The sequence below is a fragment of the Dromiciops gliroides genome, chromosome 3 (genome assembly GCF_019393635.1).
Source record: "Dromiciops gliroides isolate mDroGli1 chromosome 3, mDroGli1.pri, whole genome shotgun sequence".
Taxonomy (NCBI): domain Eukaryota; kingdom Metazoa; phylum Chordata; class Mammalia; order Microbiotheria; family Microbiotheriidae; genus Dromiciops; species Dromiciops gliroides.
In genome coordinates, this window is record NC_057863.1 from 288,532,682 (window position 1) to 288,548,574 (window position 15,893).

Genomic DNA, 15,893 nt, shown 5'->3' on the forward strand with positions numbered 1-15,893 from the left:
ATATATATATGTAAAATCAGTTTGATTTAATCAAAGAAGAAGAGTCAGTTATATCATCATGGCAAAAAAAAACCCAAAACCCACAACTTTTAAGAATGAGTTTTAGATTTTTACATATAACTTGGGGAAATAAAAAATAAAATAAAAGATGCTATCTAGTTCAACAAAAAAATAAATAAAATTTATATAAAGCACTTGACATACATTATAAAAAAAGAATGAGTTTTAAAAATAGAGAAAGGAAAGCTAAGGACAATCTTTCTAGTTAACTGAAGAGTTCTTCTGAATAAGAGTATTGACTCAATCTGGAAACCATAGTTGGGTAGTTCATGATCTAAGATTCTAGTTAACAAAATGATACCATTCCTGGGGCCCTAAAACTTCAGAGAAACATCATCAGTGGGCAGAAGTAGCATCTATAGGTGTAAAAGGTAGGTTATAGGCATAGTCCTAGGAAAATAAGAAGTGGGGGGGGGAGAGAAGGAGAGAGAGAAGAAAAAAAAGAAAATACGAATGTTGGGTTAGAAGGAAAAATGAAAGGGAGAGAAGAAGTTTCAAAGAGAAATGGATAGTACTACTTTTTTGTGTAGAATTACCAATCACAGATACCTATTAGCAATAGTACTATAAATGAAAATGACATTTACAAAAATTTGTTTGCAGAACACTCTGCCACAGGTTAATCTTTTCAGTAGTCAGATCAGGAGTGTACTCTTTAAAATTTCTAACTGTAATGGAGTCAAGAAAATGAAATTCCCAACTTCATTTATTTTTCCCCTCCTATATAAGTTAATTCCAGGACATAACACAGCTGACCACTCATTTCTTTTCAGAAGCCCTGGGATTTTCTTGTGCAAAGTAGTTTTGAATTACACAAACACCCATGTAAAAACAAATTTTAGACCAATGTTTTCCAGTGTTACCTCAAAAGAAAATAGGTTAAAAGGATTTTAACTTAACCTATAATCAGTCCCTGGAGAGTTTTCCATATAACTTTGCAGATATATTTATGTGTGTTTCAAGTAAGGATTTGGAACCTGAAATAAATTATTAAGGGCTTTTTTTTAACTGTATAAACTGCAAAATTACAAAGCAAAAAGTGATGAATGGACTGAAGAGAGGCATCATTTTCATGGTTTATTGGTTAGCCTGGCAGCACAAAGGGAGACTTTGTTATGAGCTCATTAATGTGGGTGTTAGTCTGGTCCCTGGGTGACCATGTGCATTTATCAAAGGTCAGAAGAACTGAGAAAACAGAAAAACTTAAATGTGACTACCCAGCTACATTTTACTCAAGAAAAGAAGTAAAAATGTTTTTTTTATTTAGAGCCTGTAAAGATGTTGGATGCTGGGGAAAATCACATAATTTAGCAGTTTGCTTATTTAATTTTTCTTTTTTTTCTTTTATATCTAGAAAGGAGTCCTTAGCTCACCTGATTCTATCCTAAATATTAAAGCAGAAAAAGTAATTCATTGAAGATTATAAAGAAAAGAGGAAACCCACAACAAGATTTACTTGAAATCCTTGTTAGGATCCACATGGCCTAGCTTTTCTTCTGATTGTTATCTATTATCAATTGTTTCAGAGAGTGAGGCATAAATTTAATTCATCCTTCCAGGAAATAGGGATAGAAAAACACTGAAAAAAGAAAAAAATAAGAAACCTTATTTTTAAAAATCATATCAAACTTCACTTGCCACATTTTGATGTAAAAATAGGTGCAGAAAGTCTTCTAAAGGTAGTGTTTTCTTATTTAAAATGAGCTAGCTTTATTTAACTTTATGTTCACTTTAATTAAAGGCACAGAGGTGATATTTTTAAAGCCTATGCTTTCCTCTTGAGCTATTAAAAGACCAAACATCTATGATAGGGAAGTAGGAAGGTAAGGCCTATGCAAATAGCAACCTACTAATCATAAATAGAAAAAAAAATCAGGTTATAATATGACAGTTTACATAGCACTTACATTTTATAGTTCAGCAATTAGGACAGGAACAGATAAGAAGAAAGTATCTAGGCTAACTAGTTATTGTTTGCTGTTATCATGGTAGAAGTTCTCCACTAAAGTGTCTCAAAGACCTACTTATGCTCCTGTACCATTCCACATTTTTATTAGTGACTTGGAAGAAAATATAAGTAGATACATCAAATTTGCAAATGACATAAAGATGGTAAGGATGGTTAATGCTCTGGATGAAAGAATCAAGATCCGAAAAGATCTTGACATGCTAGAATGATGGGTTGAATATAATAAGATGAAATTGGATGAAGAAACATGTTATACCCTACATTTGGATTACAAAAGAAATAAATTGCATAAGTACATGGTGGGCATGTGGCTGGACAACAGTTCATATGAAAAAGATCTGGGACACGGAGGCATAGCATTATACAGATGTTCAATATGAATCAACAATGTGACAAGGCAGCCAAAAGAAGTATGTAATCCTTGGCTGAATTGATAGAGGCATACTGTTCAAAACAAAGAAGACGATTGTACTGCCATATTCCACAGTCGTCAGAGCACATCTCAATATTCTGTTCAGTTATTAGGACCATATTTTTAAAAGGACATTGACAAACTGGAACACATACAAAGGGGGTGAGAGGACTGGAGATCATGTTCCATGAGGATCATTTGAAGGAACAGGGAATATGTCGTTTAGAGGAGGGAATATGTTAGCTGGTATTAGAAGGGTTTCTATGTGAAGGAGGAACACCTCTCCCATTTTTTTTTTAATTTGTCCTCAAAATGAATGGTTCTTGCAGAAAGGCAAATACTAGTTCAAAATAAGGAAAAGCTTCTTAACAATGAAAGCCATCCAGAGTTGAAACAAGCTGCCACAGGAGAAAATGAGTTCTCCATCATTAGATCAAGGTTGGAGTTCCCCTTGTCAGTCATAAAACTAATTACAATTCAGATAGAGGTTGCTATATAACCTCTGAGAAGACTTCTAACCCTGATATTCTCTGACTCTGTGATCTCGTAATGAATTACAGTAAACTACCATTAATACTCAAAGGCATACATGACAGTTCTATATGTAATTGGGACCAAAGAATACTAGTTTCTTGATATGTATTTTAAAATACTGGAGGTGCAGATTAGATAATGTTCATGAAAAAATGCTCATTGTAAAACCAAAATAATGGTATATAGTTCTTTATGCCTTTTCAACACGATAAAGACTTACACTCAAAGAAAACTGGTTTTCCTCAAGTTTCTGACCACTTCTTGCTTTTCTTCCTCCTTGTACCTCTTAATCCTGAAGAAATGAGCACTTTAAGATGCTTGTACTGAATGGTGCCTGGTGTACCTGGCCCAGTATTTCAGGCAGGCCCCAGCCCTGGTCATCTTCTTGCTAATTGACTTGCCACCATGTGCTCACTTCCTCCAGCCAATTGACTAGCATTTATTAAGCTCCTGCTATGTGTCAGGAACTGTGCTAGGCACTGGGGGAATACAAAGAAAGGGGAAAAAAATACAATTTCTTTTCTCAAGGAACTCACAGTCTAATGGGGAAGATACGATACAAACAACCATAGTTATACCTTCCATCTCCACAGGGGTTAGGGGTGCAATGCCCTCGCAATGTGGAAAATCCACATAACATTTTTTGGCCCTCCCTTTGTACCAGAGAAGAAGTATAAATTTTTTTCTTTTTTCTTTTATGGGGTATTTATAGTACCTGATTGTAAAATTTATGTTAAGTATTTGATCACAGGCTCTATGTCATCTGCTGGCCTTCCCATATCATCTGCAGCTTCTGCAAAACTGCCCCAAATTCCCATTGAATTTCTTACACCAACCCACTACATATTGAAACCATGATAGGTGAAGTCACAATGTGGAAGAAATAACTATATAGTCAAATAAAATATATAAAGGATGAATTGAAAATCATCACCAGAGGAAGAGTACTAAAATTAAAGAAGACTCAGAAAGACTTCTTGCAGGAGATAGGAAAAGGAGATAGGAGGTAGGAAAAGTCAAAGAAACCAGGAGATGGAGAGAGAGTGTTCCAGGCATGAGGAACAGTCAGTGAAAATGCTAGGAGTTGAAAGGGGGACTCCTATATGAGGAAAAATCTGCCAATAAACATTTATTAAGCACCTACTATGTGCCATGCATAAGTGCTAGGAATACAAAAAGAAGCAAAAGACAGCCCCTACCCTCAAAGAGCTCACAATCTAATAAGGGAGACAACAAGCAAACAATTATGTGTAAGTAAGCTATATGCAAGATAAAGAGGAAATAAATAAGAAAGAGAGGATGCTAGAATTAAGAACAAGAACAGTATCACAGACCATAAAATACATGGAGGGGAGCAAGGTGTCAGAAGACCAGAAAGTTAGGGATGGTCCAGGTTATTCAGGGCCTTAAAAGCCAAGTAGTTTTATATTTTATACTGGAAGTTATTAGGACCCACTGAAATTTTTTGGTTGGGGGACAGATCAGACCTGTGTTTAAGGAAGTACAGTTTAACAGCTAAATGGAGGAGGAACTGGAATGGGGAGAGAGACCAACTAGCTGGCTATTGCAATAGTCCAGTAGTCCAAGGTTTAGGTGAGAAGGGCTTGCTATAGGGTCATGGCAGGGTGGTAGCAATATCAGGGGAAAGAAGGGACACCAAATGGGAATTCCCTATCTCTGTCTCTATCAAAATGTTTAGTTCCTTGAGGCAAGAGGCAGTCAGTTTTGTTTTGTTTTTGTTTTAATTTATATGCCTACTGCTTAGCAGAAACTTTGGAAATAGAGCTTAATAAATGATTTCTCATTCATTCCTTTACAGAGAACAAATCTCAAGGCTCAGTCCTTGGCCCCTGGGTTTTCTTTCTTTTGTGCTCTGCTTCTTATTCATGACTTCAATCACAATACTACCTCTTTGGTTACAAATCTGTACCTCTAGCTCCAAACTTTCACCTAAGAGCCAGTCTTGTATCTTTAGCTCACTATAAGACATTCTCATGTATGTGTCCCGCTAACATTCCTGCAAACTCAAAATATAAAATACCGAACTCTTCATTTTCACTCTTTTCTTACCCCTTCTCAAATTCCCTATTTATTTTTTTCAATGGTATTTTCCAATTACATGTAGACATTGTTTTCAACATTAATTTTTTTTTTAAATCATAATGAACAGGGCAGCTAGGTGGCACATAGAGCATTGGCCCTGGAGTCAGGAGTACCTGAGTTCAAATCCAGCCTCAGACGCTTAATACTTACTAGCTGTGTGACCCTGGGCAAGTCACTTAACCCCAGTTGCCTCACTAAAAAAATAATAATAATAATGAACGTTTTTATTTAAAGTTTTGAGTTCCAAATTCTATCCCTCCTTCCCCTCACCTCTTCCTGAGTAAGTAAGCAATCAGATATGGGTTATACATGTTCAACTATATAAAATATTACCATATTAGTCATTTTATACAAGAAAACCTGAATAAAAGAAAAAAATGAAAGAAAGTGAAAATAACATGCTTTAGAATGTGTTCAGTCGATATCAGTTCTTTCTTTGGAGGTAAATAGTATGTTTCATCATTAGTCCTTTGGGATTGTCTTGGATCATTGCAAAATCATTCACAGTTCTTCATCAAACAATTCAAAATTCATTTTTGTAAGATTTTGAGTTCCATATTTTTCTCTCTCCCTTTCTTCCCTCCCCCCTCCCCAAGACAGCAAACAGATATAGGTTTTATATATTTACATGTATATACGTGTACATATATAAAATATACATTATGTATGTATACATTTATCTATTTACATGTATGTATATATAGGTTACATTTAGCACCTATATCTAATTGCTTGCTATCTCATATAACATGATTATATATATATACAAGTATATCGTATATATGTACAATCATGTTATACATATTTCCATATTAGTCATGTTGTAAAAGAAGAATCAGAACAAAAGGGAAAAAACCCAAGAAAGAAAAAAATAACAACAACAGATAAAGTGAAAATAGTATATTTTGATCAGCTTTCAGACTCCGTGGTTCTTTTTCTGAATGTGAAAAACATTTTCCATCATAAGTCCTTTGGAATTGTCTTGGATCATTGTATTGCTGAGAAGAGCCAAGTCTGTCACAGCTGATCATCACACAATGTTGCTGTTACTGGGTACAACTTTCTCCTGGTTGTATTCATTTCACTCAGCATCATTAACTTCCCTTTTTCTACCAGTAGTGCCACAATCCTCCTAGAATACCAGGTATTCATTTCATGTCAGTCTGTTTCAACAGGTTTACTAAGTACTGCTCCTCACACAAGACATTCCATTTACTGACTGGGCATTTTCATTGTCCACCATACCTGTTATGTTATCCCTTCTCATCTCTGCCTCCTGACTACCCTGACTCCCTTCAAATTCCTGTGAAAATCCTTCATCCTTCCTTCTACAGAAAGCCTTTTCTGGTACCCCTTAATGCTAATACCTCCTCTCTGTGGATTATCTCCAGTTTATCCTGCATACGTCTTATTTGAACATAGTTGTATGCAAGTTGTCTTCCCCACTAGACAATGAGCTACTTGAGAGTAGGGATTTTTTGTAAGCCTCTCTTTGTATCCTCTCTGCTTAGCATAGTGCCTGACTTATATTAGTCTCTTAAGAAGTAAGAGATTTACTTATTAATAGATTAATAAATTAAATTTAGAATTAACTAAATATTGATAAATTAATATGTAAGTGGCCTTTTAAAAAGGTTTGTGGCCTATCTACCATGTACAAGGCATTGGCCTAGGCACCAGGCATACTGTTGTTGTGATTGTTGTTTGTCCCTTGTTCTCAAAGAGGACCATGACATCAGGAGGTGATGTCATAACTTACAGAGAATTGGATTTAAGTGAGGAAGGACTGTGCAAAGTCACCAACTTCACCTCCCATCCAGAGTCATCTGGGGACAATGGCAAGCTATAGATCAGGACGACTAGAGATGTCCCCAAACATTTAAGCAATTGCAGTTAAGTAACTTGCCTGGGGTCACAAAGCTAGTAAGTGTCTGATGTCATATTTGAACTCAGATCTTCCCAAATTCAGGGCCAGTGCTCTATCCACTGTGCCACCTAGCTGCCCATCAAGCATACTAAAGAATAATAAAATATGGTCCCAGCCTCTAGAAGCTTGCAATGGGAGTGGGAGTGGGGAAGGGAGGGAGAAGGAAAGAAATAAGCACTTATATATCACCTACTAGGTGCCAGTCACTGTGCTAAGTTCTTTATACATTATCTCATTTGATCTTCATGACAAATCTTCAACCCTGTAGGTCCTGTTATTATCCAGATTTTTAAGTTAAGAAAACTAAGGCAAATAGAGGCTAAGTGATACAACATCACACAGCTAGTAAGTATCTAAGGCTGGGTTTGAATCCAGGTCTTCCTGATGCCAGTCCCAGTGCTTTATCCACCCTATCCCTTCCTCCTTCCCTTTCTCATGAACTGTAAGTTTCTAAAGGACCAGGAGCCTTACCTTGCATTTCTTAGGTTCTTTAGCACATTGATAAGTACAAGAATACAACAAAGATCTTTGATTTCTCATCACTGGACTCTCTCTCCTGTTTATGACTTAACAGATAAATCCCAGAGAGGTTCCCAAGAGAGGTTAAGTAACTTGAAAGTCACAGAGCTAATAAGTGCCAGGAACATGATTTGAACCCAGCCTTTCTGACTTCAAACCTAGCACTCTACATGTTAGGCCATACTATCTCTATAATGTAACAAGTAGTCATTTATTTAATGAATGAATAAGCAAAAGGTTGCTGTTCATCTCAGCAAAATAGTGATAGATGTAAAATTCTGTTTTTGACCTCTTTGCCCTAGGACCATGCTCTGAAGAACAAGGTAGATAAAAAAATAGCCAGCAAGTCCTAATCTGGGAAACCCATTGCTTTAACTTCTCAAATTTCTCTGGATTATATAGATACTACTAATAAAGTATTCTTTTTGTAGCTAGCAACAGCCCACATGGATCTTATATATTTTAGGGTTTTAAAAAAATTTTGTCTATTAATTTATTTAATCATTTGTGCATTTGTTTGATTTCTATTCTACCTTATCCCTGAAGATAATTTTGTGACTAGAAATACCTTAGCTATTTTAAGACATTGTTTTCTTAATATTCCATTTTCTAATATAGTGCATATTTTATTTAAATCCCACCCTCAAGCATTTTCCAAAGCAATTTGGGTGGAGTGAAATATAAATTTGCTTTCTTCTCATTTAAAGTACTTAACAAAATTGGGTATAGGAAGGGGGAAATAAAAATTGATAGTGACTGCTAGTCTCATTTGTGTCTAACACTGTACACTGTATTACTCAGTGATAGGATATTTATTCCTTAACCACCTTAGCTAGTTCTGGAGTCAAGATGACCCAAATTCAAATCTGGCCTCAGATACTTATTTACTTTGTGACCCTGAGTTAGTCACTTCTCTGCTTCAGTTTCTTCAACTATAAAATAAGGATGATAATAGCACCTACCTCCCAGAGTTGTGAGGATTAAAGAAAATATTTGTAAAGCATACCGCACCATGCCTGGCATATAGTAAGTCCTTAAAAAATGCTTGTTTTTGTCCTTCCTTTTCTTCTTTCCTCTGTCAAGCACCGCTAAATCAAGGTAGAAAAGGTGATGCTAGATCCAAAGAAGTATTATTTCTGATTGAGATAATTAGAAAACAGTTCTTGGAGAAGTTAGCTTTTGAGTAGGAACTCAAAGGACAGATGGGGTTATGGGTGGGAAGGATATTCCAATTCTGTGAAATATGTGATCAAAGACCTAGAAACACAAAAGCCCAGAACATGTTCAGGAGATGACAAACAGTTGACTTTCTCTGGAGAAGAGAGTATATGATAGGGAATAACATGATAGAAGATTTGTTGAGATAGTTGCCACCAGAACATAGAGGACCTTTCATTCAAAGGTAAGGGGTTAGAGGTTAGGACTTTATTTAGTAGGTTATAGAAAGATAAGGAAGGGTTTTGAGCATAACAGTGATGGGGTCAGATCTGTGGATAAAGATTAACTTCAATTTTAATTTAATTCCATTGATGATTCCTGTGTATTCTTTTCACTCTTCTTCAACATGGTGTTTTGTTGCCTCATTTTTCATCAACTCTCCAACACTTGCATTAAACTATAAAATAAGTAAGGTCTTATCTTAAAGTTTCAAAAACATATAAATAGTTTGGGATTGTATTCATTCTCTAAACAACTAATTGAAGAGAGGGATATTCTATTAGCCAATTGTTTCATCTATTCAAAATCATACAAACAATTTTATTTTTTTTCACAGAGTTGACATATTTTCATTTCATTTACTTGATTTATCCTTCGTCTTGGCATCATGTTATGTATAACATCGTAGCATACACCATTATGGCATACTAAAGGAAGTTTTCTGGAAGTATGGATGCCTTATGATCTACCATGCCTATGTTACAGTGGAAAGAGTGCTGAGCCTAAGTTGGAGGACCTGGGTTCGAGGCTCACCTCTGATAATTACCACCTTGACCATGGGCAAGTTATCCAATCCCATGGGCTTCCTTTTCTTCATTTATAAAAACAATTGAGTAGGACTAAATGACCAAATCTACATCTATGAAGCTATAATCTTTTAGATAATTGCCCCACCCTACCCCAGAGTCCAGGTCAGTTTCATATCAATTAAGGTATGAGTTCAAAGGGAGATAATATAAGAGAGGAAGGAAATGAAAGAGGAAAAGCTATCTCTGTAGCTGCTCTGGTGATTTGATTGGAGGTCTAGAGCTGACTTTGTTTAGGGTCCCTGAGAGTTTTCTTTCTCAAGGAGATTAAAACCTATGGACCAGATCTGAAATGGACTCATCCTGGGAGGAGTCCTCAGTACCATGTAGAGCAGCCCCATAGTACTAGCTATAGGATTTTGAAGGTTAAATGGCTAAAGATGTTAGATTCACTAAAGAACATGTGAAAGATCAGACCAGCTTTCCTTGAAACTTCCTCCAGTTGTGTTTTTTCAGGGTGGAATTTAATGGGCTTATAGATTGCTATTAAATGTATTTCATATGCCTTTTTATTAAAGAAAAGATAGGGTCATTTATATGCTACTGTAGCCAAGGTTAGATCTCCCAGCTATTTCTTTTTTTTAAGGGGCAATGGGGTTAAGTGACTTGCCCAGGGTCACACAGCTAGTAAGTGTTAAGTGTCTGAGGCCGGATTTGAACTCAGGAACTCCTGAATCCAGGGCCGGTGCTTTATCCACTGCGCCACCTAGCCACCCCTCCCAGCTATTTTGATATGCACCCATCCTCCCCTTCCAGCCCCCCGCCCCCATCCGCCATTGCAATTTGAAATGAGCAAATCTGAGAATCTTCTGTTACAATTTAGGCTTTGGTTCTACTTCATTGATAATATTATGCACTAACAACAACACACAAATGTTAGGAAATAAGTATAGAAAGTTAGCTGATTGAGCTTAAAGAACAAAAGGCATTATGCTTCTTAATTTTGGGGTTTTTTTAACACTTCATTATGGTAATAAATAGAAAAAACTTAACCCAATCACTCACCTCACTTTCATAAAAGATTTGGAATGTTCAGGTTTTTTTCTAATGATATTAATTGGTATAGTAGTTCATCTATGGAAAGCCAAAGAAGTGAGGGTATAAACTATCCATTTAAACATTGGTGAAAGAGGAAAATCTTTTTTTGTTTTGGCCTTAGTTTGATAAAAATGAGTCTCAAAGGCCATGTGCAGTAAGTGGATATTAAAACTCCATGGTTATAAATGGTTGCTGTAGTATTCTCAGCCTTCCAGACCCAAAAGATTTTACAAAAAGGGCGAAGTTATTTTAATTGCTCCTCATTATATATGATGAGAGAATAGTCATTTTTCTCCTCTTCCTCCCAGGTGGCCATTGATGAGCGCATCAGGCAGTTGCATGAAGCCCACAGGGATTTTGGCCCCACATCCCAGCACTTCCTTTCCAGTAAGTCATTTTTAGCTTTCATTACTTAACCTGTTCATTGCATCTTAGGAGATAAGAATTAAGAGCTGTATTATAGTCATCTGTGCCAACCACAGTGGAGCAACAAATCATAATGAAATATAGCATGGTGGAGAAGCTCAGAACATTAGAAGAGGAAGACCAATTAGGTCATCTTGTTCATTCTGCTGCTAATGCATAATTGCCTCCTTTAATATAATCTCGAGTGTTTTCTCTACTTTTATTTTTTTTAAAGTTCTTATTCCTGCTTCAAGTGATTCACTCCACAAGACTTACTATAAAGGATTTGTTTTGGTGCATGCTTAGAGGGAAAAAAAAAAAGATGTGTATATACAGATATACACACACCTATATGTATAAACACATGTGTATATGTGTTTGTGTTTACATACATATATATGTATGTGTATATGTATATGTATAGATGTACAAAGTCTCAATGTACAAGTGATTCTAATGCTCCCTGCCTTACATTTTTGACCAGAACCTGCAATGTTGCTCGTCTCTAACTTCATTCTTCTCCTATTATCCTCCTCATTTATCCTTTTTTCAGTACTTTTTTTTTTACTGTCCTATCATAATTTTTTTTTTTGGTGTGACAATGAGGATTAAGTGGCTTGCCCAGGGTCACACAGCTAGTAAGTGTCAATTGTCTGAGGTCGTATTTGAACTCAGGTCCTCCAGAATCCAGGGCCCGTGCTTTATCTATTGTGCCACCTAGATGCCCCCATCTATCATAAATTTAAAAGAAATCATTCCATGTAAAGGAAATTGTCTTAAAAGATGTTTGGCAAACTCACGATTTCTGTTTCTGATTGGATTTTAGCTTTCAGTGCATAAAGCTCCTGCGGACTGGGGACTGTCTTTTTTATAGGGTAGAGGTTATAGTTAGAAAAGCAGTGAAACATAGTGGAGTATTAGTCATGGAGTCAGAAAGGCTGGAATTCTACCTCTCACATTTATTAGCTATGTGACCAAGGGCCAATCATTTAACCTCTCAGCCCTAGGCAACTCTTTAAGATTTATCTACTAAGATATAGACTGATTGCCATCTATAGCCATGGAGGGAATTCCCAGAGGTCTCTGATGTATTGACCTAGGTTATAGGTTAAATACAAGATTGCTCAATATCCTTTGATGCCCATGACCAGTCCTACCAATAAAGAATCAAGATGGTGTCCAACTATGAATAGTCACTTGCACACGAAATGGTCAAGAAAAGGCAGAGGAAAACAATTGATTCTTTGAGCAATTTTGTGGAATGTGGTTCACATTACAGATAAATCCTATTACAACTAACTCCAAGAGACTATACTTATTATTTACATTACTGACATTTATTGGGTATTGTATCAAGCATTACTTGAAATAGATCATTGCCCAGAACTTGAAAACTTCTTTGAAAATTTTCATTGTAAAAATATTTATTTGTTGCAGTAGAATTTGACCTGTATTCCTTGATCAAAAGCTGCAGTATGTGGGGAGTTCTCAAACTTACCTTATGTTACATGTGGCAAAGCTTCAGAAAGTTCTTATGATAGAGATGTAGCCTTAGTATGTGACAAGATGACTGTACTATATTGTATTCAGAAAATTGCTTAAAATTTCAGAGACCCTAAGCTCCTCCCTAAAGAAAATCCCATCATTTTCTTTAACAGTAACATTCTCCCAGGGCTAATACATGACTGTAAATCATAGATTATCCAATCTTGAAGAATCAAAATTATGGTTTACCCATAATATATGTACATAGGCTGAAAGATACTACCATTTACAAGTAATGATTTACGTGTGAGAAATGTTATAAAACATATAATCCAGGAAATATTTGGTGATGATGATGAAAATAATACATTCCTTTAACATTTCCAAAGCACTTTACCAATATTATCTCATTTGATCCCCATAACAACCTTGGGAGGAAAATACTATTATTATCCCCATTTTACAGATAGAGAAATTGAGACATATAGAAGTTGTGACTTGACAGAAGTTAAATGACTTCCCATACCTAAATTTGAACTCAGGTCTTCCTGAATTCAGGTCTAGTGCTCTATCCATTGCATCATCTAGTTGTATGACCAAGAAAAGAGTTGTTAGCCTTGTAGCAAGACCACGGTCTTAACAAGACAGCCTGGATGCTACACTGGTATGCACAAAGTATGAAAAGGCCCAGAGGAGCACCTGTAGAATGTTAGATGGAACCTCTCTGGAACATTTAGTTTGAGAAGGAACATTGGAGACAATAGTCCCATCAATGAAATCATACATCAATGGAAATATTAAAGTAAGTATGTGTCTTATCCTCCTACTCAGGATGGCAAGAAACATGTCTTATTTTGCATCCCTCAAAACCCACATCTTGTATAGAGTTCTGCACATGCTCAATAAATGGGGGGGGGGGCTGTCCTCAGCTGAATTCCAGCAGGATACTTCTTCAAGCTCATCATGTCCAAAAGAAAACTTGTTCTATTTCCCCCTTAACCAAGTCCTTCTTCTGATTTTACTATTTCTGGCAATGGCATCACCATTCTCCCTGTTATCCATGCACAAAACCTTGGTTTTATTTGTTCCTCCTTTTTCCCCTCCTTCCATAGACAACTAGTTACAAATTTCTATAGAGTCTACCTAACTACTACTCCCCTGGATGACTGTAACAACCTCAAAATCTGATCTCCATGGCTCTAGTTTCCCTCTGCTCCCACTGGTTCTCGATATTTTCAGGTTTCTTCCATGAACACTGATTTGTTCATATCTCTCCTCTGCTCAAAATCCTGGTAGCACCCTATCTGTAGCCTCCCCCACACTCTTCCACTCAATGTGTTGTGAATTACTGCCAGACTCCATCACTTTCTGTCACTTGTATGCATCCAGCACTTATCTATCTCTGGTTTTTTATTCAGTTTTATTTTATTTTCAGTTCTGAGTTTTCTTCCTCCCACTTCCCTTTCCCTATCCACTGAAAAGACAGGAAAAACAAAACCCATTACACGCATGTGTAGAATCAAGCAAAAGATATCCCTGCTTAGCCATGTCCAATACACACACACACACACACACACACACACCTTCAGTCTGTACTCTGAGTCCATCGCCTCTCTATGTGGAGATGGATAGCATGTTTCATCATGAATCTTCTGGAGTTATGGTTTCCTATATCTGTGTCCTTACATTTTACTCTAGATTGAGAATTTCTCCTATATCTCCTCTGTAGTCTTTGCATGTCTTGAATCCTACCCATTCTCTAAAACAGTTCAAATCTAAGACTTTCCTGATCTGCTCAGTGAGACATCATCTTCTTCTCTGACCCTTCCCAACACCCAGTGCTTTTCATATAGTTGGCATTCAGTAAATGGTTATTGAATGAATAAATCTGAGTAAAAGTAAACATCTTTCCAGAACATAGAACAGGCTTTTTTTTCTCCCAATATCTCATGAAATATTTAACAATTTCTAACATTCTCTAAAGCAGAATTTCTCACATTGGGAAATTTGCTATGCTTTATGGATCCTCAGATCCAGACATTCCTGGTGAGAGAATGGGACTGTAGATTAAATAGAATAAGGAATAAGAGCATTCATTTGGATTTAATTCAATCAATATTTTAAAATCATCTACTAAATGCAAATTATTCTTCTAGGCTCTGGGAATATCCAAAAATGAAACATTCTCTGCCCTCTATTACTTTATATTCTATCAGGAAGATGCAACATGTACATATAAAAGTAAAAATAAAGGGGCAGCTAGGTGGCGCAGTGGATAGACCACTGGCCCTGGAGTCAGGAGGACCTGAGTTCAAATCCGGCCTCAGACATTTGACACTTACTAGCTGTGTGACCCTGGGCAAGTCACTAAACCCCAATTGCTTCACCAAAAAACAAAAACAACCCCCCCAAAATTAATTAATTAAAAGTAAAAATAAGATTATCTGAATGAATAAGTATGAACAACTTGAGAGGAAGGGACTCAAAGAAGGTTTTAAGAGGTAACACCTGATTTGAGACTTTAAGGAAATCAGAGATTCTGAGTAGCAAGAGTAAGGAAGATGTACTTTATAGGCATAGGGAACAGCCTGTGAACAAAAATTGGATAAGAAATATTGAGTTTGGCAGTTTCTTAAGGAAGGGGAAGACCTGAGTGTATTTGTTGGTAACAGGCAGATTACAGAAACAGATTTAAAAGAAGTCAGTGAATAAGGAGATTTTGAATATGAGATAGAGGTAGAAATATGAAAGGGGTGTGGGGAAGAGGACAAGCTCTTTCAAAAGATGAAAGAGAGGGGGCAGCTAGGTGGCGCAGTGGATAGAGCACTGGCCCTGGAGTCAGGAGTACCTGAGTTCAAATCCGGCCTCAGACACTTAACACTTACTAGCTGTGTGACCCTGGGCAAGTCACTTAACCGCAATTGCCTCACTAAAAAAAAAAAAAAAGATGAAAGAGAAATAAGGGTTTAATGACTGCCATTTCTTCCTTAAATATAAGAACTAAGGGGGAGAGAATGGGGGAATGGTCTGAAACATACTATAGTAGGGAAAAATAGGGAGCTTGTAACAGATAACCTTTGATTTTATTCAGTAAGATAAGAAATGAGTTCTTCTGGTGAGAGATGGGATAGGGAACAGTTTTAGGTACCTGAAGAAAGAAAAGGATGAGATTAATCACTAGAGAAATTATTATAGAGAGTCAAATAGCACTGATGGCTCAGGTGACATCTGATAACACAAATCTGTAGTTGAACCGGTCAAGAAGGTTGTATGACTTTCTCCAGCAAGATTAAACAGCATGCTAATAGAAATAAAGAAAAAGGATTGTGGGTAAAGTAGAGTTCAGGTTGGCAAGTTCGAATAACACTGTGACATTGGGTCAAAGAATGACTAAGCATAGGGCGAAGGATGTGAAGG

At 36.5% G+C, this 15,893-nt stretch overlaps 1 protein-coding gene across 1 annotated transcript in view; it reads left to right on the forward strand.

Annotated features, from left to right (window-relative positions):
• Positions 1 to 15,893, forward strand: part of DMD (dystrophin) — a 2,325,391-nt gene that overhangs the window by 2,033,154 nt on the left and 276,344 nt on the right. The window contains 1 exon segment of the mRNA XM_043994767.1: positions 10,895 to 10,973. Coding sequence (XP_043850702.1) covers positions 10,895 to 10,973 — 79 coding nt within the window.